This window comes from Semicossyphus pulcher, unplaced genomic scaffold, assembly GCF_022749685.1.
Source record: "Semicossyphus pulcher isolate SPU_LCO1_2020_fin unplaced genomic scaffold, fSemPul1.0.p SCAF_19, whole genome shotgun sequence".
NCBI classification, from domain to species: domain Eukaryota; kingdom Metazoa; phylum Chordata; class Actinopteri; order Labriformes; family Labridae; genus Semicossyphus; species Semicossyphus pulcher.
This window is the reverse complement of record NW_027211692.1, coordinates 10027383-10054051: the sequence shown is the minus strand read 5'-3', so window position 1 is coordinate 10054051 and position 26669 is coordinate 10027383. Positions and strand designations below refer to the sequence as shown.

Here is a 26669-nt window from a genome sequence, read left to right as displayed (position 1 = left end):
TGTTTTGCCCTACAATTATTCCAGCAAATTGCTTTCATTTACTAACATTTACTTGCTGATGCACCTGATGAAATAGCTGTTTATCATTTCTCTTAGTATCCTTCAACACTTTTTTTCTCGCTATGTGGGCCATCGCATCCCATCCTCATGCTTTACATGTTCCTCTCAGTATCATGAAATCCATAGAGCATGCTTTCCACGAAGCTGTTTGTCTTGTGAAGTTGCGCTTCTCAGCGTCATTGTGATTTAACTTGACATGGCATGTTGTCTAGTACAGTTCAAAGGGTTTGTTATGCAGAGGTTTGATTTTATCTGTCATGACTCAAAATAATTCTGTGTTCAGTTGGATGGGAGAACATGATTATGATAATCACTCAGTTTACTTGATGTATGTGATTTTTATTTCCTCGAAACAACATGATAAAATGTTACATTCATGTTCATCATAGTCAAAGCTGTAGTCAAATGTGCTTTAGAGTCTTTCTAGCAATTATTTACTAGGATTTACTTAAAATACACAGTATGGGCCTCTATATGAACTGCCATTAATTAGAAAGTGATATGAACTGCAGACTGAGATTTTCTTCGCTACATGATTTAAATAATAACTAGGTCTGCCAGCACATCCATTCTTATCATCTAAAATTTAATATTTGCGAGGCTTATGAGGCTGCAGATATACAGATATATATATATCTAGAAATAGATATCTGGAGAGGTGCCTTTGTATCCATTTCTAAAAGAAGGAAACTTCAAGTTTTGAATTCATGCAAATCCTATCTTTGGCTATTTAAGGCTTGAAATTCGGTTAAAGCATAGCAAAAAGACAGCAGTTTGAGACTGTAGTACAAGCTCTGTTTATATTCAGAGTACAACATCTGACTTGCAAAATAATTCAACACAACACAGGGCACCTGTGGGCAAGGATTTTCTTTCCCCAGGTCTCATATGAGGTCGAGGAAGAATTGCAGCAAAAAACGCTCCTTTTAAACCCCTCGTTGCTTTTTGATAAACACTGTAAGGATTGTTCAGTGACTCGATTGCTTTATTTATTTATTTATTTATGTAGGACAGCACAAACGAAGACGGCAGTGCTCGAGTAAATTCACTTTTGTTTGGTTTTATATTCTCATTATTGCTTTAAGCCTCAAAACTGGATCATGAGTCGATAATTGCCTTTTGCCAAAGAGGCCGGCATATCTCTGCTTTTGCAGTGTAATGGAGTCACCTCTTCCAGATAAACCAATAACCTTCTTATCTGTAAGCATTTGTGCTATCACGATGCCAATAGACTTCATTCTTTGGGGGTTAGAATCAGAAAATAACCCCATGAAAATCCCCCAAAATCTTTCCTTTTAAAAGAAAACTCCTATAGTCACAGAATAGGCTTCACCAGGAGAGAAATCCAAAGCGTTTTTGTATCTGCAGACTTAAAGCAAAATCATAGATTCAGCTCAGGGCCTGTGGATACACGTAAAATAAACTGGACACTTAATACTTGCATGGAATGTGCAGCATCCCGGCTTCGCCAGGATGAGAATTACCTTATAAGCGTTTTGCCTTTTGTTTGTTGTTTTGTGTCTCTGTCCTCTACAGGCATCATGGACTCGGCCAGAGCAGCACAAGGTATTCTAAATGCATGACTTTCTCCTACACCAATCCATCTTTCATGTCAGGGGAGTCTAATTCAATTCTGGATGGATGCAGATCAAAATTCTTGATCAATTAAGGGTCAGAGAGAGTACAAAACAGGCCGGTCTGTTTTTGCCTCTCCTTTTTCTACTTGTTTGGTTTCATGTCTACTTCCGTGTTACCTTTCACCTAGCCATTAAGTCAACACAATACATCCTCCTGCTATAATATGATTTTTATAATGGCTTTTTGTTCATCATTTATAGACTTGATCTCAGTTCTTCTGCATGCAGTTTATCTACGTGTTTTTTGTCCAAGAAAAATTGATTTTGTTGGTAAAATTCTTCGTAGATTTCTCTGTCCTCACTCCTACATATCACTACATCTGCTGCCAATTCTTGACTGAAACTTCAAAGTGTATTATTGACATGAAAAAGTAGTTATCTATAGTTCAAATTCATGGACCAAAGATTAATGAATATGTATGCAAAAGAAAATGAAATATGCGTTTGTGCAGCAGAGTGTCAGAGTTTTTGAGAGAAAGTGAACATTGGCAAAAGCGAGAGCTGCCCACATAAACTTTCTACACTCGACTGCACTACTGAAAATGTGTTTAATATATGTGAGGAAATTGTTGCGATATATACCTCTTTGTCACTCCGCTGAGTGCTCTTTACTAAAGGACAGAGCTGGTAGATTCTTTTTGGCTTTGAACAGAAATTTGTGCTCTCACGAAGTACGTCAGCAGAATCAGCCCATCACCATTTCAGCTGCAGGATCAAACATTAGGGTTGCCAGTGTTATTTTTGCTATTGTATTATTTGACAGGAAATGAATTCATATTTTTAGACCATTTGGTTCCTCAAATAGCTTTGCTATTTTATTTTTAAATTGCAGGGAGCTCTGCACAGCAGGCGGGTTGGTCTTTTCCTTTGACTCTGCTCTGTTAGAGTTTTGAAAATGGGTGTTTTTACATTCCCTGTTTTCAACAGTCTCGAAATATTGACATCTGACATGTATTCATTATTAACACCTGCGATTGAAAAACGTTTACAATGAACTTGTTCGCGCATTACTCACTGCAGGAGGTGAAGAGAAACCTTTTTCATCTAGCGCATGCTGACAGTAATGACTAGGTCTGTGTAAAACCCTTATTTGCACATAGTGGCACTTACATTTTTAATTTGTAGCGCTGAAATTCTTTTGTTCAGACTAACTTTACTCCTTTACCCAGGAGTAAGGGTAAAATGCACAATTTTAAATATTTGGATTAGTAATCAGCTCCACAAAAATGACCCCAAAAAGCCATGTTACCCAAGCTCCTTAGTTTCTCTACAGGGATAAAGATAATCCAAAGAAAGCAACAAGAACAAAGCGTTCTTAAAAGCAGAGTAAAGCTTTGCTACAAAATATGAACTATATTTAGTGAACCACTGTCTCACAAGTTGCGTCTCAGCAGCACATTTGCAGCACATTGCTGGTTACAGGATGTGAGTGCATTGGTTTATGTTAATGGATCAGACCGTAATAATTTTCTGACATGATGATATAGTTTTAAAGTCTACCTGCACTCTGAATTGATCAGCATGTCTCTATGCAAGACATCCCATTATACAGCTCAGGGGAGGAGTGTGAGCAGCCGGCAGCATGAGCATGCTGAGCATGTTTTTTTGCAAATACGTTGGCAGCTTGGTGTTTATTTGACAAGGCGGGGATGGGAAGGTACATTTGTATGCTGGTCCAGTTTAGATTTGGTGAGACATAAGTTTAACATGTCCTCAGTGTATTCTCAATTTTATGCTCCGATGTTCCAGCAGTGTCTCTCTCCTCTGCTGCTAAAGCTGCAGAAGCTGTTGCAGAGCTCTGCTGTCAGTTTGCTTTGATTTATTAAAGAAGCTTATGTCTGAAAGTCTTTATTTTCATCCCTCATCTGTTTTTTTTTTGTACCAGGTTTTCACAGAGACACGTAAAGTGGTTTTGTATCTGTTTCTTGAAGGCGGTTAAGTCAACAAATCATCAAGAATGCTTTAGATAGACGGCCACTCTGGTGCTCTATGCATTCGTACTGAAAATCCATTGTGATAATACATTAATGATTCACAAGATTAAATTGCAGCGACTACATACAGCAATTTCCCTCTCGCATATTTTTATTACAGGCATCATATCGGGAACCATTGGCATCCGCACAACATTAAAAAGGTTTCAATATTGAAGCACACTGACTAACATGGTCGCACCTAGTGTGGCACAGATGCAGGAGTCAGGAGCAGCACCACAGGGAGGTGGAGGGAGAATGCTTGCTGCACAGGGGTCAGAATAAAAGGGTACTGTGTTATGTAAGTGTCTCCCTGGTCCTGCTACCCGCTATGCATAATGAATGCCCCAGACATGCTTTGTCTATTGAATTTGAATACAAACTAACGAGGGTTTCTCTTACATGGCCGCCCAGACTGGGCCCTAATTCAATATGTGTAAAAGCATCCGTGCCATTGTTTTGCCTGCAGCTTGGATCAGAGCCATGAAAGCAGCCAATAGAAAGGCTCAGCCCTGCAGCACCTTGTAAAAGGAACAATTCATAAAAACCCAAAGCTTACTGGTATTAAAGAATACAATGTTATTGCAATACCCTTGCATGGTTAAAATAGTCTAAACAACATTAATAGGTTTGAGATTTATTCAGCGAAATTCATGAGAAGATTAATTAAACTCTTAAGTTGATGTTCACCCAAATCTGTAAAATTAATGCACACAATATGTGTTTTATAATAGATAATATCCTCGTAGGGAAAATATTTCTTTAAGAAAGAGAAATGGAGACAGCCTGAAACTGTACACCTACAATTTAGTGTCACATGACATCAGCAACCAAAACAACAAAGAGTTGTTGACCCTAAAGGTCAGGAAGCTACTTATGGCCGGATGTTGTAACTCTGCATATCAAGTTAATGAAACCAGGTATCTCTGGAGCAGGAAGGTCACTTACACATGTCATTAGGCAGCTGTCTGCCGTTATGTCCCTGGTTTCAAATGCTACGTGACTTGGCATATGCCCTTCATCAGCTAAACTGGGACATGTCCTGAAAGTGAGAGTGTTGCGATCTAGTTGAACCAAATATTACCACAGGAGATTAACTTAATGTTATTTAACTAAAAAGATACATTTAAAAAAATCCCACACTAAGCCTTCTGTGCCTTCAGTATAAAAGTGCAAGCGTGGCATGTAAGGTAATGCTCCGGTGTCTGCCGTCATGCATCAGCGTATTTCACGAGTTGCTAAGCCCTCCGTGTGAAAAGCTGTAGATGGTTTCTAGTGCCTTCTGTCATCTATTATTGATAAGCTCCCCTGTACTGTCAACTGTGTCCCTATGTTTCCACGTCTTCACCCTGCAGTGTGCGGCTTTTTCATTAAAGAAACGTCTGTTCATTAAAGGCAGGCGTTCTTTAGCTTTTTTCTTTTTTCAGGTCACACATTGTTCTGCAGAAATGAGCTGCGTCTATGTAAATGTGCAGCATGGCTGTGGAAAATAACTGATGTGATGCATTTGTTTTTTTCCCCCCCTAAACCACGCTATTTTTTTCCACTCCTGTTTAGAGTCTGGATGGAAATGTGGTGGTGAGGAGTGATGCTCGTGTCTCCTCCCTCACTCTGAAGTATGTCAAGTACACAGACGCTGGTCAGTACCTCTGCACAGCACGCAATGCCATTGGAGAGGATGAACAGACAGCATATCTGGAGGTCCGCTGTAAGTATCTCTTTCTCTCTTAATATAAGTGCTTCAGCCTACATAATGAGACGAGTACGTGTTGTAAAATTGACTTCAACAGCATCTCTTTTAACAGAACAAACTAAGCGATTCAATTCACCTTTTTCACACAGCTCTGTTTTCAAGCCACAAAATCTGAAATGTTGAAAAGAAAATCTATATTCAATGAATTTCTTTACCAGATGCTCCTAAGATCCACGGGGTCGTGGCCGTGTACACCTGGGAGAGAAATGCTGTCAATATCAGCTGTGAGGTCAAGGCTCATCCCAGCGATGTATCCATAGTGTGGCTGAGAGATGGACTCCAGCTCCCAAACTCAAACACCACAAACATTAAGATCTTCAGAACTCCATCATCCAGCTACCTTCAGGTACATGCACAAACACAAGAAGCTACGGGTTTCAGTCCATAAAATAAATGTACACATAGTGCCTCCAGGTATACATACACACACATAACCCCTATGTCATCAACATTTCATGAGCATAGACTTGAAGTGAAGGGTTTTCTCTCAGCTCCATTGTGGAAAGAAAAAAAAGATCTGATGAATAATTCAGCAGCAGGAAAGCTCACAGCAACAAATAAAAATAGGCTTCTCTAATGGACAAACAAAAAGGTCACCTTCAGAGTGTTTGACACACAAATGTGTTCATCTGTTTTGGTACACTGCCCTTCATATATTTGCTTTTTTGTCCTCTGCAGATAACCCCCGAGTCTGAAAATGACTTTGGGAGCTATAACTGCACTGCTTCCAATGAGATGGGTACAGAGTCCAAGGAGTTCCTCCTCATTCAGGCCGGTCAGTTGGAATTCTCTGCAGTTTGTAGCACTTTGTTCTTTTGCATTTATTTATGTCTCATTTTTCTGCACAATTAAAATGCATAATAAGGAGGATGTCTCCTGTAGAGCGCTGGAACATTGATTTGGAGTGATAACAACGAAAAAATCAGTAAGATAAATTTCACTGTGGCAGACAAATTGAATCGCAAGGACTGCGCAAGGCTCCGGGCTTCAGGAACACATTTTTCACCAATTTTCAAAACACATTAGACCAAAACATCAACCACAAAGTGAGATTACACAGAGCAGTGCTTGTTTTAACATCAGATAATTTGACGTTCCTTCCCTCTGGTTGTTAGGAAAAAAAATAAAAGGCTCAGTGCAGAGTTGAACGAAACGTAAAACAGCATATATTATTGTGCACTGTGCACTGTGCATTGTGTAGAGTTTGTATTTTCAAGTTGAAGGTCAAACTGTTTGAATATAGATTCAGAACAGTCACCGGGACTTGGAAATCCGAGTCCCCTGTAGTTTAAAGGCCCAGTTCACCGATTTTCAACCTCAGCCTTATCATGCTATCATGATGAGCTAATGCCATTATGGTAGGGGGTAAAAAATGCAATTTCACTCTGTGCCTTTGGAAGGCGCTATCCGCTTCTCCAACGGGCCCTGGAAAACCTCCACCGGACTACGTGAAACGCATCATCGGGAGCTTGTAAACTACACTTCCTCAGTCTAGGACGCCCGCCTCCGATGTTATGTCTCGTTCCGAATCGTCAGGTGTGAAATGTAGACTGCGGACCTGAAGATTTTTATACCGGTATATTCTCGTCGTATTTCAGATTCTGTACCGCTCTGAGCCACTGCCTGCAGCGATCAATGTCCTTGAATGGAAAATGGTAGTATTTCACTCCAGCGTCTCTCACTGGGCCGTTACTTTCAGAGGGAGGGGCGCAATGCATGCTGGGTGTTACAGGAATGTAGAAACCACGAGCTGCTTGTACAACTTTCTCCACTACTATGGCTTCAATTTCCAATATTATTGCTTCTGTCGATTACAGAGAACAGCAGCTTTGACTGACAGTGGCTTTTTCCAGGGGCCAATTTCTCCTTTAAGTGGTTAAAATATTGTAATTTTCTCTAAAATGGAGAGTGCCGTTTTAGTCATTGAACTAGACTAATGCACATGTGTTTCAGCAATAAACTGTGTCTACTAGAGGTCAGATATTTTCTCTCCAAATCCAAAATTTGAGCTGGCAGAGTAATCAAAAAAGTGTCTGACTTCAACCAATTTTGCTACTTCAAAACCAGCTTTTTAAACCTGTTACACCATTACATTGAAACAATAGCTTGTGCTTTGCTGACTGCAAAGTCTGTGAATGCATCTAAAATCGTTCTTTTCCCCGCTCAAAGGTTCATCAAATCAAAAACAAGCAGCTCATTATTTTCTGTGGTTTTCTCTGTGCAATTATCCTCTTTTAAGACTGACTCGCGATGGCTTTTACTTGCAGCAGCAAAGAAACAGCTGAATGTTTTTCCTGCCTTTTTTTTTTTTTCTTTTCTGAAAAGATGTGAACCGTTTGCATCCACCGCCAGAGAAACTGCCTTAATGTCATAACCCATGGATGTCTTACAAATCTGAAGCAGTTTCAGATGCATTTGGGATCTATTAGGAGCTGTGAGCTCACTCTGTTATTGTATAGGAACAATGCAGTCTGACAGAGGCAGAGTGCTGCAATCTTACAGCTTCACTTGTAATCACGCTGCATTTCCTCCGTTAACCAGAGGTGCCGTCAGCTCCGACCATCAGTGAGGTGAGACCCTTCTCCACCACCGCGCAGATCCAGTTTGAGGAGCCTGAATCCACTGGGGGCGTTCCTGTCCTGAGATACAAAGCAGAGTGGAGGACTCAGGGCCGGGGCAGCTGGGTGCAGAAGGTCTTTTATGTCGAAGATGGTGAGAACACAAAACAACGCAAACATGATGGTGTTGATTTGGGAAATTTACCTTTTTTAGCTGTTAAATATTTTGGGATTTCAACGCAACTGTTATTAAGAGCTGACAAAATGAGTACTTAAAGTTTTGTTGTATACATGTAATGCAAGGTTAGACATCTTGATCATTTTTGATTGATTTGAAACATATTGGTCGTTTGTTATGCTGTTGAAGAAGTATTAATTTGTGCTGTTGAGGTTTAAATAGCATTGCATTTAATTTCTGTGTGCAGATACTCTGAATACAATTACATTGGAAAGTCTTTAAATAAGAGAGCAAAAAATGACCAATGAGTTGAATAATAGCATTCTTTTTTAAGGTGAAGTATGCAAGATTAATGGAAAATGTCATCTTGCACCAATTCCTAATAATAACCTATAAAATCAGGTTCTTTAGATAATGTCTTTGAAACAGCTGTGAGTGATTTCTGTTTCTGTGTATCTTTGAGTTTAGACCTTTTTAGACCATCTCTAAATAGATTTATCTGTTGTTCAAACATTGTTGGAATGAGACGAGAATCGAGCTAATCGCTGTTTACTTGTGATGGGATTAATTATGCATGTATTGTTTGAGCTCGGGCTGCGTTTGTTTTTTCTGCTAATCAGAACTATCAAGGTGTTCTCATCGGGCTCGGCGCTGCCTCTAATATTATGTTGTTACAGGCTCCATGGACGAGGTGACTATCACAGGCCTGAAGCCAGAAACCAGCTACCAAGTGAAGATGTCAGCCATCAACGGCAAGGGTGAAGGTGAAGGCAGCCCCGCTGAGTTCTTCAAGACGGAGCCTGTTCGTAAGTGGCACATGTTGCACGCTTTACAGCACACTCTGAAGTTTCTATCAGACCTTTATGACCTCGCTTTCCAAAAACACATTATCTGAAGTCCTCTCTTCTATGTGGCTGGAGTGCCCGTCCATCCCATCACTGACTTATAGAAACTCATTGAAGGGGAGAGTTTGTCAGCTGCTGGACAGCAACACACAAGTTAGCATTGAGTCTGTTTGGACAGTGTTACTAAAGCTTCCAACCGTGTCTTTTCAGTCTATCTGTCCTCTTCCAAGTGTCTTTTGTTTGTCCTGGAGTAAAACTGACAACAGGAACTGACTCACTAACCTCCTTGTTTTGTTTATTTAGCCTTTTTTTTTCCAAAGAGGGACCTTAAAATCAAAGAATCCAGGAAACATTTTTCTTGTGAAGTCTTCCTAATTTGGATCAAGTTGCTCAGTAATTTAATAAAGCTTTATTGGGCTCATTACTTTCTTGCATTCCATGAATTAGAGTTCTTTGGCTCTTTAAATACCAGCCTTGTCGTGAATCCTGAGCCCATTATTGAGCTTGTAGCCCCCTCTGTTGGTCGGGGATGCATGTGTTTGGGAGTCTTAACTGCTGCTCCCTGTTGGCTTCATATTCATTGTGCCTGCTGACTCATTATTGATCCCATTTTTATTTTTGGACACGACTCAATGTTGTCTGCATGCTGATCATCTGCTCATATCTTCTGTTTGTCATTTTAATCATCTATTTTTTTATCCATGTGCTCATCCTTGTGTTGTATCCATCAGGCCACACTTACAACAGTAAGTGCTTCACCTCTTTTTTTCCTCTCTTTTAAAATGCTGTTCATCAGTCCTCGCTTGGAAATGGTGTTCATTTAATTTCTCCTAAATCGAGATGATGAAACATATTTTTATATTTAACGTGTTTTTCATTCATTTGCTTCATTAATATGCCTCGAGAGCATTTCAGCTTTGATTTAACTTCCTGGTCTCTCTGTTGTTACTACCTTTGCTGTTTTAACTGGTGAAATGGATCTATAACATGACATGTTCACGCACATGCTCACAATGCAATCCGTAATTGCTTATTCAGGACTAAGACAGCAGGCCAAATCAAACGTTTTTCTGCCTTCTTGCTGTCAGTTTGTTAAAAAGAGCAAATGTTGTGTGCTGTCTGTTTGGATTATAATCATTACTAATTAGACTAACCACAGTAAATAACTGGATTATGTCCATAAAAGTGTTCCAAAAAGAGTTCACTTCAAGTCTTACAACAGCCCTCCAGTTTCATGTGTGCTACCTCTGTCTGACTCTTACCCTCGATGTGGAAATCATTAAATCAAATGTCTACTCTTTTCTTCCTTTCATGGTTCAGTCTGCAAGAAATGAATCGTGCTAAACTCCTCAGTGAAGTGTTATTACAGAGATTCAGGTAGTCATTTGTGCCGACAACTGATACTGATTGCCTGATATCTTCTCTTTTATGTCCCTAGACGACATTTCTCATTTTTTCACAGAAGACCCAGGTTTGTTCCGTAGTGAGGATAATAGACAATTAGTTGTTATCGCTTTAGCTATTTCTCTCCCTGCAGGATAACCCCATCATCCCTACTAATTAGCTGCATATGTGGTAACTATAAAAAATAGTAAAAGGTGTGTATTTTTTAAATACTGTAACCTTGTACGCCTGATCATGAATGCAAACCCCCCTGTGTCAGTAACCCCTAGATTCTGTCTCACCTGCATTCAGCTGAATATGAAAATTAATACCCTTTTTGATTTGCTGCTTGTGAACTAATTGGCTAAATGACAGTGTAATAAACAAACATCAAAACTCTGTTTTTCAAAAGCACATTTCCCCTCTGGCTCAGCTGTTTGGTGTAATTTGGGAATGTTTATGTTTGCATTAGGCCCATCAGCAATAATTAATTAGCTGCCTTGCAAATGATAAAGTCTCTAAAGCCAAGAGGATAAAGCTGTTAACGTCACTTTTCATATTAAAACCTCAAACAGAGGAACGTCTGTGCTTAGAAGTTGTGTGAAATACTATGAAACCTTTGTTGTTATTTCATGTTAGTATGTTTCTGTATCTGTATGTTGTCTGTCTTTCTTGTCCTTTCTCTATCAACCTCTCACGTTTCACTTCATGTGACTGTGACTGCTTTTGCATGGTTCCACTCTGCTAAAGGTAACTCGCTGTTGCAGCTGTTTGAAAGAAGATCCCTAACTTTAATCAGAGATTCCCCCGGTGGAACAACACATTAATTGCTTCCATGCAATCATGTAATATATGTCTACCTAAATCCATATAATCAGTCATGTAGACATTTGCCTCAGCAGGATAAATGAGAGAGAGCCAGAGCTTCCTTCAAGGTAATATATAACAGTCAAGAGTGTTTAATATCAGCATCACTCGGATACTATTGATAGCCCACCACCTAAAGGGATGTTACCTTTCCTCCTTATAGGATGTGTTACAATAAATCAGGTGTGTAATAAACACAGTTTCCTCTAATCACTGGAGAATCATAATCAATGTCTACCCCGCCTTCCCACAAAAACTGCTCCTAGCAGCAGTTTGCTCTGGTTCTCAATCAAGAGTTTTAGTATTCATGCTGAGAGCAACAGCACCCCTGTGCATTATCATCCATATTGTCTACCATGTTTAACCTTTGCCTGAATTCCATGCATTAAAGGCTAAATCAACTAACTGATTTAATCAGGGTTTTATATACAAGCAATAGTATGTATATCTGAAAATGAACACAAACCACTCTAAACCGCTTTCTTGTTTTCGCTCGGTAAGTAAGCAAGTAATACCTTCATGTAAATAAATGTCTGTTAAGTCACTATCCATCGCCGAATGAGGTAACACAATGGTGATTGAGCCTTTGGTCCACTGATGAATGCATTTGCAGTATATAGTAGAATGACGGACTGGGTGTCTGTGGCGACATTGGTGGAAAAAATCACAAGCAGCACCCAGTTAGTGACGCGTTTTCCATCACCCAGCCGTGGTTGGTCTGCCAGAGAGGGTAGGCGGAGCTAAGCGGCTGCTTTTCCGGTCTCTGCAAGTGTTGCGAGTAAACAGTAATCTACTATGGCTGAACAAACAAAGAAAAGATGGATGACTACAGATACAACTTCAAAAATAAGTGAAAATCCAAAGAAAAAGAAAGAAATTTGACACTCAGATGAAGGCAAACAGTCTGAAAAGGAAAGCGACCATCAGCGAGGAAAATCAAGAGTTACAAACGTGACAAAAGCAGCCAGCCGTAGATGTCTGATTAAATTGGGAAGTGTCCTACCGCAAGTACGGTATATCGCCATTAGGGGGCGCCCAAGAGAACGAAACTGAAATCTTCAAGATTGTCAGTTTAAGTTGATGAATTAAAGACAAATAATGACAGAGATAATGTTAAAGAATAAGAACAAATGCACACGACTTGACTGGTATGACCCGATGAGGGAGACATTTCCATAACCTTGGGTTCAGGACAGCAAGAGCTTGATCACCTCAAGGCTTCAACTTTGAGCGGGAAACAACCAGGAGCTCTTGTTCCCATTACCTGTGAGGTGTACTGGGCCTAAATGAGATCAGAAACTCACTGACATAAGGTGGAGCCACATTGTGAAAGTAATTGGAAGGAATTCAAGTCTAGATTTGTCAGGAAGCCAGTGTACTGAAGCCAGCACTAATGTCCGAATGTAGTTACTAATCATGCAACAGAATTAACTCTAGACAGGTTACAGCTTCTTGGCTTAAACAAGAATACATTGCATTACAGTAGTCGAGACTCAAGGAGACAAACCAATTTATGTTTAATTCAAGCTGTTGAAAAGAAATAGTAGTGTACTTTGGCAGTGTTTCTTAATTAAAAAAAGGACACGGTTGAAAAACTGACTTAAGATGTTTCTCAAAGTTCAATTGGGGATTAAAAATGACCCTCAGGTTTCTGGAAACCAACTTTTAAATTAGATTGGATGATTAGATTCAGTTTATTGCCTTTGCATTGAGTAAAATACAGAGACAACAAAATGCAGTGTAGCATCTCGCCAGGAGTGCAGAAAGAAGTCTGCAGAGTAATCTACATACACTGATCATCCACAACATTAAAACCCCTGCCTAATATTGTGTATGACCCCCTCGTGCCACCAAAACAGCTCTCCTGTTGAGACGTGGACTCAAAAAAGCCTCTGAAGGAATGGTGGTATCTTGCACCTAAACAGTAGCAGCAGATCCTTTAAATCCTGTACGTTGTGTAGCCTTATGGATTGGACTTGATTGAGATCTGGGGAATTTGTAGGACAAGTCACAATATTGAACTCTTTGTCATGTTTCTTTAACCATTCCTCAACAAATCTTTCAGATCGACAGGATGCATTGTTCTGATGAAAGAGTCCACTGCCATCAGGGATTACCATTGTCATGAAGAACAATGAACAATATTTGAAAGGAGACAGAACACCACAACAATGCAAACATACCGGGTCATTCACATCATGTAAAGAAAACTGGATTCATTAGACCCAGCTCCATTCTTTTATTGCTCTAAAGTTCAGTTCTAGTGTTAAAATGCCCATTATGGGCACTTTCACTGGTGGACTGGGGGTAAGCCGTGATGCACCTTCCTATGATAGCCAGCTTTAACTCAGCAGTTTTTGCTACAGCCGCTCTTCTTTGACCAGATGGACTAGCCTTAGCTACCCACATGCATCAGTGGGCACTGGGAGCCCTTGACCTTGGTCGATACTAACATACCTGAATACCATACCAGAAACACCACAGAGGTCCTGCTGTTTGGCCCTTGTCAGTGTCCTTCAGATTCTCTCACTTACAGATTTTCCCAGGCTCCATTGCTGTACTTTAAGAACTGACTGATCCCTTGCTGCCTAAAATTTGCAACGCTGGGACAGGTGCCATTTTGATAAGATAATTAATGTTGTACACTTTACCTGCCAGTGCTTTTAATGCTGTGGTTGTGTAAAAAATATTTAATGTATTGGATAGGTATGAACCTACAGTGAGGTTTAAAAGTCTAATTTAAGGCAAAGATTAGAAACATTCAGTTTTGTTGTCATTTAAAGAAAATAAGGAGGCATGCAAGCACTATTCTCATTCAGACAAAAGTTGACAAATTTCCAGGTTTCACAGATCCATAATGCTTGAAATGCACTAGCAAATCAAGGATAGGGGACTTAGCCAAACTGGTGGCTAATTACCACAACAGAGAATAAGACAGGGCCCAGGATTGACCCTTGGGGAACTCCACTGATCAATGGAGCTCAATCAGAGACTGTGTTTGCAGTGGATAAAACAACTAGTCGTTGGACAAATAAAAAAGTTGTATTATATTTCCCATCTGTTCGGTAAAGTGTTTACCATTGATTAAAATCACCCGGAGGCAAACCCATCTTTTTGCTGTGAGATGCAAAAACTACAGTAACATTCCAGTCAGGGACAAATAACCCTTTCCCCTGAAGCCTTGTATGACACTGTGGGAATGTCAGTCAGCATTTATATGCTTGCTGAATGTCACTCAGCGACTCAGAGTGAATCAGATAAGCATGTGGCTGTGTCACTTGGTAATTAGTCTGACTTCAGACGTACCGTCTTGAGGCAAGCGATTAAGGAAGGGCAAGTGACTTAAAAGGAAAACAACAAAGAGTTCAATTTTATGCTTTAGACTTTAATTTTTGTTTACTATGCTCTACAATTTTAAAGGTACTGACGGGCTGACACAACCTTCTTCAAATAAAACTAACCTCTATTTCTCTGAAATGAACCTTTTAAATAACCTGTGTCTTGCTCCTGTGTGTCTATAGGGAATCCCAATCCTCCAAAACTGGAAGGGGCACTTCAACCCAAAGGAAACTCCCTCAAAATCAGCTGGATCAAGCAGGACGATGGTGGTTCACCCATTTTGCATTATCTTGTCCGCTATAAACCAGTAAGTATGACCGTCAGATCTTTTTGTGAACTCATTAAAGGAATTCTTTAAGCAGGATTTCCTGATTTTTAGCTTCTTACATATGTAAATTTACTGACTTTCTTGGTGTTTAATGGTAGTAAACTGGGAAATCATTATGGGCATATTTACTCTTTCTCTCAACGTTTATAAATATAACTATTAATCAGTTAACAGAGAGCCTAAGTTGCAGCCATAATAATTCCTATGATGTTCCATAGGTTTGACATTGTTAGCATTCATTAAAATGTCTAATTGTGCCAAGTTCAAGCCTAACTGTTAATGCATGTCAAACAGAAAATTAAGCAACAGTTTTGATAACCGATGAAGCCACTAAATGCATAAACTGTATATCCTCTGTGTGATTAGCTTCAGGCCTCAGAGTGGAAACCAGAGATCCGTCTGCCCAGTGGCAGCGAGTACGTGGTACTCAGCGGGCTGGAGTGGGACACTGACTACAATGTCTACGTGGTGGCAGAGAATCAGAAGGGCAAATCCCAGCCAGCAGCCATGTCCTTCAGGACGTCCTCACAGCCAGAAGCTATCCCAGGTATCCTCCCTCAGGTCACTCGTACTAAACTGGAACTAAACATCCATAAAAACAATGAGGATCCAAACTCAAAGCTCAAAACCAGAGCTTCACATTCTATTTTTAACTCTCTAACTGAGTCGGGCGAATAAAAGCTAAATAAATATACAGAAAAAATAGATTTCCTGCATGGGGGTGAGCCAGGAATAATTTAGCGCCTGAATTTCCTCACTTTAAAGATTTGACAGCCCTTGGTAAATGAGCTTGAGTTTGCGCTCACAGAACTGGGACAGGCTCTTCCCACAGAGGATGAAATTATTTCCTCTGAATGACTGTAGCTTTGTTTACTGTCAAAACAGCAGATAGAGTGGATAGTTCGTCCCTGTGTGGAAGCAGCCGTTAAATTGACCCTTGATAACCGCTGATTAACTTGCACCTTGAGGTCTTAACTGCCGCTGAAGGTTTTTTCTCTAAAAACACGTAGTCTGTCAGATTTCCTTTAGGTACTAGACACTGCTGAGGGCTTTGCTGAAACATGGCAACAGACCATTATGTCTTCCCTCACTTCTTTTCTAATTCATCTCCAATCTAAAGCATTTCCCACTCACCCATCACTGAGTCACCATCTAGCCAGCGTGCTGTAGTTTTCCCCTTTGTGCTGGGCTTTTTGCTTTGATGTGTTGCTGTGTTTTTTTTCCTCCCTCAATTCAAGGAATCAGTTTTTCTCTTTTTTCACTTTTGGTTTTCAGACCTGACTCATTTTCACTTTCTCTCTTCCTGTGTTTTCCCCACCCTTCTCTTTTTTTCCCTCTTTGTTTCCTTTCATCCCTCCCCTCCCTTTTCTTCCTTTGTTCTTTTCCCCTTTTTCTCTCTCTCTGTGCCCTCTCTCAATGTTCCTGCTCTCTTGCCTGGTCCTGGACATTGGTGTGGTGAACCACGTGAACATTTCCGTCCCGACCTGTGTGCATTTTCGTGTGGTCCTCAGCCACTCAGGGCTGTTCATCTGTGACATGCACTTTGGTATCACTCATCTTGTCCCTCATCGCTGTACTCCTGCTCTCATAGTTTTCGTGGGGAAGTCACGCCGTAACTGTTGAGGAGAGCTTGCCTTTCTCTGGCCTGGCTGTCTCTCTGGACGCTTTCACTCCTTAAAAACAGACTTTGTCCATGACAGACTCTGAGTGTCTCTGTTATGGGTGAGAAAAGGGTGCTGTGTAGCTCCAGAACAGACCGGCCAGACATGATGAACTAAAGGCACTGGAAATCCTCCGCCTCCCACAGATTTCACTCTGCACAGCATTAGCACAGCTAGTCATCAGTACTAGACAACAGAGAGAGGTGCCAGTTTAAAGTAATGAACAATAGTGGAATTGAAATGAGGTTGTATTAAAAAATAGCAGTTAGAAAAGAATAAAGGCTGAGTGCTGGGCCTGTCCGTTTACATAAACTCTGTATTATACTCACAAAATGATGCATATGTCCTGTAAAGGTCCGTAACGTTAACGTTTACATTGTTGAAAACAGAAATGCCTAACTGAGAAATGTTTATAATAATAATATTGGCACAGTTTGACAAGCCGTTTACAGAATTATCATGAGGAAACTGTTATTTTTGTGCTGTTTAATAAGAAAAAACTCTGATATTTTTCATGCATGTAATGTATCAAATATCCATCAAGAATACCTGTTTTTATACATTTATTACCAGTTAATTATTGGTATCTTAAGAGTTAAATTTATCTGGAAACAGAACACAGTTTGGACACTTCTGCAGCCTTCAGCTATAATTAAAGTGGAGTTTACACAAACAGTGGAGATCCATCAAAGGCTCGTGTGATATTTGGAAGGCCTCATGTTGATTTGTCCACAGCATTTCTTTATAACCAGCGATGCCGTAAAAGCTTTGGTTTGCTCTTCTTTCTAATACCAAATAAAGGGTTGAATATATGTATCTCTGTGTTTTTAAAGCAAGCCTATTCTGTATAACAGCCTCATAAAAATGAAGTTGTAAAAGTAATTAAAAATCAAACGGCACAGTTTCCACAAACAAACCACACTGCATATAAATCGTGCTGAGACAACTAGATCGTATCGGTGCTCCTAGCAGGTGAGTTGTTTTTGTTTTATGGAAGTATTTGTGGTCACAGTAGCATAGCAGCAGTTAATTCAGTTGTTCTTGGCAGTTTCTATAAAACTGTGTCACGCTACAGTTGTTCAGCTCTCCCGCTCTTGTCTCTTGTCTGGCAGATCTGGGTGATGAGGCAGCGCTCTCCATGGGCATCATGCTCTGGGCAGGAATCCTTGTAGTAGTATTTGTACTCCTGCTGCTCGCTGTGGATGTCACCTGTTACTTTGTCAACAAATGTGGCCTCATCATGTGCCTCTGTGGCAAATCCGGCACAGGGAGCAAAGGACACAACTTGGAGGAGGGCAAGGCAGCCTTCATGTGAGTACCAGTGATGACAATATCATGATGTGCAATCAAACAATGGCTGTTACCCTTGCCCAGATTATAATTAAACTGTCTTTATAAAGTTTATTGGTTTCAAATTCTTCATAAATGCATTTTCTTCTCAAAAACTGGCATCATAGACGTCGTTAAAGCCCCCCTCCAGTGAAAATCAAGTGTTTAACCTTGTAAACATCTTCAAGTGGTGTTCAGGGACAACATCAGCAGTCATCTCCATGGCTGGGCCTGTCTGCTTTTAAACTGCAGTGTACCAAGGACAGGCTGAACAACACGTTTTCAGATTGGCAGGTTTGTGACGTCACAAACCTGAGGAGCCAATCCCGTTAATGCATGGGGTGACGCTATGCATATCATTATGCGCAACCTATTGCCCCTTTGGCGATGCGCGAGCCAGCTGTAACCATCACCGTCATTTTTGCAAACTCACTGCTCGCGTTAACATTACTACTACTGATTACTACATTTCAAGCTAGCTAAGTTTCAACAAGTTGCCACTAAACGATGGCAGAGACATGTTTTGTTTTCGTGACGGAGGGGGCGGTTGGAAATGTGCATAGTGGGCGGGGACTATGCAGGTTGGGGAATTGTTAATGAGGGAGAAGGAGGAGATGCCTTTGGAGGATTTTTACAAGGTAATTAAACGTATTTTGCTGCAAAAACATGTCAGACACAATTCATTATTTCAAGCAGAGCATTTTATGTCTTAAAACATGACTGGAGCTGCTCTTTAAGGTTGCGCTAATCAATATTATGTACACAGTGAAACATAAAAGCAGCAGCTGCAGTGGCAAATACTATGGAATTATAACCCGATTCTGTGTTCCCCTCATCACTGTGGAGCTGTTTCGCATCTTTCTGAAATTAATTTGTTTTTACAGCCCACAACCTGCCTGTTTTGTTTCAGTCTTACTGCTGCAGATGTTTTCAGCAAACAAGCCCTGATAAACACTCTTTTCTCTATCCTACCCTGTGAGCCATTCAGAATTTAGCAGGTGATAATATGTTAGTGTTGTGTTTACATCTTGTTGCTCTGCCCCAAGAAGCCCCCCAAAAAATCTTATCAACACAAGTTAAAATATTTCCTGCTCTGCAGAAGTACAACTAAATGTTTTCAATAGACACAAGGCAATCTAAAAAAAAAACACCTTTGGAAGCTCTTGGCACTGTTATGAGTTTTAGATAAGGTTTTTCTAATTCATCTTTTCGTTGTTAAATTCTGCCTATGTCTACCTCACCTCCTGTACTTATGCTAAAATTAATGACCTCCTAAGTTCCCCTTTAGGCTCATAAAAGACTGACACTGAAGATGATTAAGAATTCCTGCTGAAGGTTTAATGTTTCGGCCCATAAAGCAAGAGATGAGTGTGGAAGGGTTTTCCATAAAGGAAAACTCAACACGTCTTGGGACAGCAGTGCATTATGGTCCGCTCATTCACGATCCTCAGGGACAGGAAAACTACACAAATCAATAAAACGTGTCCATAAACGAGATGATGTTTTTAGAGTGGATTTGTCTTTTCCTGAAAATATGAAGGATGCTGGGTTTAAGTGAAACATCGAACGGATACTCTCGTGTGCACAATAACGCAGCTTTGAATCACTTTGAGTGGGAGGTTGCATCGTGTATTGATTCGCACCAGCTTTACTTAAATACAGCCACATGTACTTCTTCACTGGAGCTGGCCGGCTCGAATATTGATGCTTTGATTGAGTTTAAAAGAGAATCCATTCACAGCCTTTGTTGATATAATCACTGTCTCCTGCTCTTGTAGTCTCACTGCTCATTGGAGCAGACATGATAAAAGTTTTAACAAGCTGTTTGTCTCTCTATCCAACAGTAAAGATGAATCCAAAGAGCCAATAGTGGAAGTCAGAACAGAGGACGAGTGCACAGCCAATCACAACGCCGCAGGACCGACAGAACCCAATGAAACCACGCCTCTCACGGAGCCAGAGTGAGTATAAACGTGCATACAGCACACAACCTTTTACCGCTCTAGTTTTGAAGCTGTTGTACATTGCACTCCACTTCAAAGAATAGTTTTCTTATTCAACAGGATGAAATTTGACCCTTTGAAATCATCTTGAAAAAGTTCAGGTCATTCTTGAGTGGAGTCCACTGACGTGTTGCTTTTCTGTTTTTACTCCCTCCGAGAGGGATTACTGCACTTTGTGTTTTCTTCTCCTGCCTCTGGAGATTTTTCTGTCTTGTTTTCTCAAGGTTGAAGCAATACCAGTTAAAGACACCGAAAGGCTTTTGTCCTCTAGAGTGTGGTCAAGTCATAAGAAGCCATTTGACAAACTTAGGAAGCCTCATCTCTCATATCAGCAGTCTGGAAAAATGAGATTACACAGTATGAGATTGTCACTGGTACTGTTTAACCCTTATAGGTGGTTCTGCGTGGTGATGTAGTTTTCTGCAGGAAGACTGGTTCTTTTTTTACGACATGAGTTTTCTTAGTCAGTGTACTCCATGTTGGTGTGTGTATGAGGTGTATCCTTTAATGTTCACTCACAGCATGACGCCCTATCTTTTTCTTTGTTTCCTTTTCTTTCTTAAGGCTTAAAAGTTTCTGTTTTTGAGTTGCTTTGTCTATGTTTGTGTGAATTTCTAAAACCAACTAATCCCTCTGCATGCTCTGGTCCGGGCCACCCTTCCTCTGTCACAGTCACCCTGGTGTCTAGTCTGTGTGTCTCTGTTCTCTCCCTGCTCTCTCAGGCTGGCGGCTTTCACTGCTGCTCTGGCACTGGACACCCTCTCCTCCGTAGCCACCAACTCTGACACAGCCACAGCAACAGTTCAGGACAGCCCCTCTAGCGAGACCACTACCCTCACTTGTAGCCTGTCTACCCCTGCCAACGACCCCTCTGACCCCTCACCCATCCCTGTCCCGGCCCCAGCCCCGACTCCAGAGTCAAACACGGCCCCGCCAACCCCCGTCTTCTCCACGTCTGCCGTCGAAGCTAAAATGGCGCCGTTAGTAGAACGAAGAGGAAGTAACGCCCCGGAAGAACAGGAGAAAATGACCACTCCTCCTTGCACCCCTGAACGGACTAAAGCTCAAAAATCTGGGACACCGATACCACCGAAGCGTAGACACTCTCCTAAACTTGCTGCTCTGAATGCTAAAGCTAGCCCCCCTGTGTCTCCCCTGGCTACATCTTCCCCATCGTTCTCTCCCATGTTTGACACCAAGAAACCTGCTCCAAGCCCACCGGTCACTCAGCTCAAAACACAGCCGCACACCGTAGCCTTAGACACACAGACACCAGCACAAACTGCCTCCACTCTAGCAAATACTGCCCCTCCAAAACCAAACCCTGTTTCAAATCCAACTGCCCCCGCTCCCAGTGGGCGTGGCCTTACTACATTTGACACCAACAATAAACGTGCTGATAACAACATGATCACTGCCAAAGCTGCTGCAACTAACTCTCCTTCAGTGATCCACGGTGCTCTTACAGTCCAGGATGCTGAAGAATCTGCTCCTCTGGTAGCAGACGTCCTCTCTCCCCTACCTGTTACTGCTATTTCTACTCCTGCGCCCACAGGTCATGACGTGGTTTCAAACGATCTCTTCTTTTCGGCGTCAGACACGTACGACTTACTAACCCAAGACGTTGCGCCAAAACGTGCCGATTTAGAGTTAGAGCTGAGAAACGGGACAGACAGATCCTTCGCGCCCCCCGCAGACCTTATTAGCTTAGACAGCCCGCCCTCTCTGGCCAATGGTGACGGAGCAGACCCCCCCTCAGGCCCAGTTCTGGAGACATCAGAGACTCTGGCCAAGACTGCTCCTCCTGTCAACGATGAGTACGGCTCCCTCTAGAGGTTTATCTGTGTGTTTGTGTGTGTGCGCGATTGAGTGTGTGTAACTTGTATGCCCATTCATTCACCACCGCATCTTGCCATTGACCACACAATATGAAATATTGTAATGGTAAACTGTGGTAATGATATTGGGTTTATTATAAGTTAGATGTTGTGGATTGTTCTAGACGAGTGACACGATGTTTTTTATGCTTGTGTGTGACAGTTCTCCATTGTGGGCTCTCTCTGCTTTTGCAACATTCACCACGAGAATAGTGAAGCCCCTCTCAGACATGCACCTTGTAGCATACATGTGACAGGAATTGTACATGTCAATCTCATGTCTGAATAAGTGTTAAAGAACACAACAATACTAGATTGTAAAAAACATAAAACTTTAGAGCGACCACCACAGCACAAAGCTTGAGTTAAAGCTTCCTGTATTCCTCCTCAGAACAGCTTGTCTGATTTTGGACAGATGTGGACCCATCCCTCGACATCTTTCCAACAAACTAGACTAAACTGACCGTCTAGCAGCCCGTTTTGATCTTGCCAGGTGTTTAGAGGTGAGACAGTTGGAAGGGCTTGAGCTTTTTTTCTTTCAAGCTCTGTTGATTTTTTTTTGTGTGTTTTTACAAACATGTACCACTATAAATACCTTCTCGGAGAGACTCTTTGAAGATGTTAGCTGTTATCCCCGTGTTTATACAACTTTTGGGGTCTCGACCCTCTCCGATGGCCAACCTTTTATCCCACCTGTGGAAAGAATGGCTGCTCATTCTTTCTTAGGGCAACATGTGGTACGACCTACTGTAAAATCTGCACCGGAATATAAGACACAGTCTGTGTTTGGGGGTATCCCAGAGGGAAAACGTGTATACAAGTTATTTCAACATCATTTCAATGTATTTTCATTTAAAACACACACAAATTGCAGTCTACCAACTGTTTTCGCCATGTCCAGTTTGCAATCCTGCTAGCTAGCGGTAGCTGGCAGCCTATGGTAACGTTAATTGTTGTGAGGGTGGCGGCTGCAATGGCGATCATGACTGTGCATGTCCGTGCCGAAGTGTTAATAATTAAGTTCCTCGCTTAACACAGCGGCATATTGTAAATAAGCGACATTGTAGCAGCTTGGACCCAGTTTATTGCGGAGGAGTGACTTCACCACTTAACAACCAACAACTTTAGCTAGATTATAGCGCCATCGTCTGGGTAAAATACCGTACAATACTGCATCCTAAAGACAAGTATACAGGATGCAGTCCACTTTTTTGATGCAAAAAATGTATTAAAAGTGCGTCTTATACACTGAATTTTACCAGCCCTCATGTAAAGGCTGTGGCAGCAAAGTTACATCCTCAGAGAGAACAGAAAATGCATGTCACAAATGTTCTATTCAATTTGGTTTGGTTCCAACCTGTACAAATAAGATAAAATCAGTCAAAAAAACCTGCCTAATTAAACTTTTTCATATGCGTATAACAAAATAACAACTGAGGACTTTCATTCAGCTGCATGGATGGAATTAGCAATATCCTGCAAATCATAATAAAGCCCAAAGTCCCAACTTGACACATGAGAAAACTAAGATGAGAAAGTTCTCTGTGAAACGATGAAAATGAAAATTCTTGGAGCGACCAGTGCTCTTGCTCTTAAGGGTCATTAATTAAAGAATAAAAAATGGATAATACCTTTTAAAAAACTGAATTTAAGAGGCCTGTTCATTGCTCTCCAACTCAACAGTGCCACTACTCCCTCTTGTGCACTAGATGGCAGTAATGCACAAGCATCGTGGCATCACATTCCTGTCATGTCTGAATAAAGCTGTAACAAACACCTGTGCATGTCTGAATGACAAAGCACTTAAACAGGCAGATGAGTGTTACATATTGCATGTCTGACAGGGGCTTTATATATAGGACAAAATGTTTTGTGTCGGGCCTCTGAATGTTGCCTAAACCCGTCACCGACTCTGCAGCTCTGCTAAAGAGAACAGAGGCTTCACGGTGTTTGTTTTCCTGCTCTGAACTGCAGAAGAGGCGAGGAGCTACAGGCAGGATCTAGATTCTGTGCTTCACTGCTCCAAGATCAACATTAGTATCACATTGCACAGGCCCAGGGCTCATTAAAGTCTCTTTGAAGTAGAGCTTAACTGATTAATAGATTATATTTAGTAAACACTGTTTGTTTTAGACCAGGGAGGCTAGTTGAAACAGGTTGAACTATGTGGGTATGTCATTATCTGTTTAATTTTATCTGACTGTTGTCAAGGTGGTGAAGAAATATGTAAAAAGACCTCTTAATATATACGGTGTCTTTTTACATATTGGGTGAAGACGTCATTGAGAATAAATGGTTCAAATTGTGTTCAACTAAAGTGTTTGTTTCTGAGAGTTTTTGTTTTTGTCACCGCAGAAGAGCATGTTTCTAATTTTGGACTTTCTTTTTTCCCCCCCGTTGCAGGAAGAGTTTTGCTGATGAGAAAAGCAAACTGGGGGAGGCAGAACTATCAAACGCCCTGACGGAGATCGCTGCAGAACACAACAGTGTCATACAGACAAAAACCACCGAAAGCAAAGCATGATGGGCCGGGGAAACCGCAGCCCCAATCCAAAACATTTTTTGCAGCATCAACGAGCGAGAAACACTGCAGGAGTTTTGTTTTCCAGTGCCCTTAACTACATATTTAAAACAACACACACACACACACACAAACACACCTGTCTATAGGTTAGAGCGCACTTTGGCTGTGCTTTCATTTCTGGTTTCGTTCATGAAATGTTTACTACACCCAAGGAGTTTATCTTTAGGTCATAAGAGATTTATTTTATTTTTTTATTGTTATTTTATTTCACCGGTCAGGACCATTAAGAATAATCCCTCATTATAATGATCGCTTGGTAAATATACAGAATTAGACTTTTTATTGTGCTTACAGTTTGAAATGCAGTCGCACACAAGTATTGGATTATTATGAGAAATGTACAAAAAAAACCTGACTATATACAGAAATTATTTTTCTTATTTTCATGTTCAACTGTTAAAATGTAAAATTGTTCCTTTTTTTTTTTAAGTTTGGACTCTTAATTTGTGGGCTAGTCTCATTAAATAGCTTGTCCTGCATGTCTGACCTGCAAGTGGTTGTAAAGTTTTCTTTAAAAGGTTTATGGTTTTCACTTTGTCTGTTACAGGGATGTGTCATCTCTCACAGATGCGCTGGCATTGATTAAACATAGGCTGGAGTTCAATGTTTGGATTATAACCAGATTTGTTTTGGTTATAAAAATACAGGATCAACCCACAGCCAGCTGCAGGGGGAAAGAGAGTGACACACACGTCGACAGTGTGCACCATCAGATTTGGCTCATTTGATGATCAAATGTATTCAGTCTGTCACTGCCTTGCCAACAGTGTCAGTTAATAATATGAATTAATAAAAACGTATTTGATTAAAAAAGGCTATTCATTGGAAACAGACAGAGAAGGAAAATGCCAGCAGAGCTGCCGATTCTCAGCCAAGGACTTAGGAACTCCAAATCAACCAAACGTCATATGATCTCGCGCTAAATATACACCATGTATTTGTTTGGGGGGCAACAACTACGATAGCTATTGTTTCTTCCTCACGTTAAAGCAGATCAAAGGTCTGGCTTTGTACTTTGAGTTCAGCATTTGAAGCAAAAAAAATAAATAAATAAAAAAGCATTTTTGTACTATTTAAAAACTACAAAGATTTATTTTCCATTTCCTGCCTGCAAGCTTGTGCACTGTGCCTGTGTGTCAATAGACTGTCTTGTCATCAGTTTCTATGATAATCTGCATAGCTTTGTCGTGAGAGATTTAGCCTATTCTTTTGATTTAATATATTGTATTACTAGAAGAAAAGTATGATAAATGGACTAATGTGGTCATTATAACACGTGTAGTGTATAAAACTGTCCGTCTCTGGTCACAGCACTATATATTGCCAGCTATATTGAAGGAAGGTGTTTTGAACCTTGGCATGAATTCAGTCAGTACTTCATAACGTATAACTACAGGCAGATAGACCTGCCCATGTTTGTATGGGGGGAAAAAATCTCATGGATTTAATGAGTGTTACATTTGGGGCTTGTTCTGGCATAAATACATTTTTGTTTTTAATTCTCTCCCCCAAAAGTTGTTTATCAAGTGTTCTGTAATGTGGTCTTTGAATTTCTTTTTTCTTTCTTTTGAAGTTTTTGTCTTTTTGTACAAAAATCACTCACCAAGAGCGACTGCTTGACGAGCTGGCAGGAAGCAGGGTGGTCCACTTGAGACAGGCGATCAAACTTTTTCTATAAGCTTTGGGTAACGGATGTAACTACAAGAGAACTCGGTACAGATTTAAGGTTTATTAGAGCAAAAAAAGCTTTACTCACCTTGTACTCCACTGCTGTAACCAGACCACCTTGCTCCCTTCGTCTCTGGATGCTCCTTTTGGTTTTATTGGGTCAAACTCAGAAAATATCTGTTGTGTACAGTCTGAGTGCTAACCCATTTACAAATAAAAAATGGTTTCCGAATCTAATTTTGTCCTGGCCCATTTTGTCATTAGTTTCAATTACATTTGCTTTTTTTCCGTGTGTCCTGTCTTACATATAGAGCATGTAGTGACACATTTAAGACACAAGATGGCAGTAAATCCATATTTATAGATTCCCTTTTGTTTTCGCCATGTCATGGACACACAGGACTATTTACAGAAAGGTTACAGTGCAAACAGGTTATATCGGGGATGGAAATTTCTCGGGCTACTTGCTCAGATAGATGAGGGGGGAGCAAATAAACATGTTACATAATACATGTTTGTGCGGGAGTAAAGTTAATACTTCCAGGCTAGGATGTCAAAATACTATGTACCAGTGAGCGCCTGATATTTTGGGCTGTGGTATTCCTCCCCCTCGGTCCCTCTAATGT

At 40.8% G+C, this 26669-nt stretch overlaps 1 protein-coding gene across 10 annotated transcripts in view; it reads left to right on the top strand.

The window, feature by feature from the left end:
- Positions 1-26280, top strand: part of ncam1b (neural cell adhesion molecule 1b) — a 72618-nt gene extending 46338 nt beyond the window's left edge. Inside the window, exons 10-23 of one of the 10 annotated variants that reach the window (XM_069669162.1) lie at positions 1597-1626; positions 5228-5378; positions 5582-5769; positions 6102-6198; positions 7965-8135; positions 8837-8965; positions 10443-10475; positions 14776-14900; positions 15288-15468; positions 17695-17893; positions 19756-19872; positions 20637-21731; positions 22183-22294; positions 24195-24273. In XM_069669162.1, coding sequence (XP_069525263.1) covers positions 1597-1626; positions 5228-5378; positions 5582-5769; positions 6102-6198; positions 7965-8135; positions 8837-8965; positions 10443-10475; positions 14776-14900; positions 15288-15468; positions 17695-17893; positions 19756-19872; positions 20637-21731; positions 22183-22249 — 2583 coding nt within the window. In that variant the 3' untranslated portion in view covers positions 22250-22294; positions 24195-24273. Of the gene's footprint in view, positions 1-1596; positions 1627-5227; positions 5379-5581; positions 5770-6101; positions 6199-7964; positions 8136-8836; positions 8966-10442; positions 10476-14775; positions 14901-15287; positions 15469-16432; positions 17383-17694; positions 17894-19755; positions 19873-20636; positions 21750-22182; positions 22295-24194 lie in introns of those variants that run through there. The other 9 variants (XM_069669159.1, XM_069669165.1, XM_069669161.1 and 6 more) reach the window with 9 other exon arrangements.
- Positions 26281-26669: the final 389 nt, after the last annotated feature.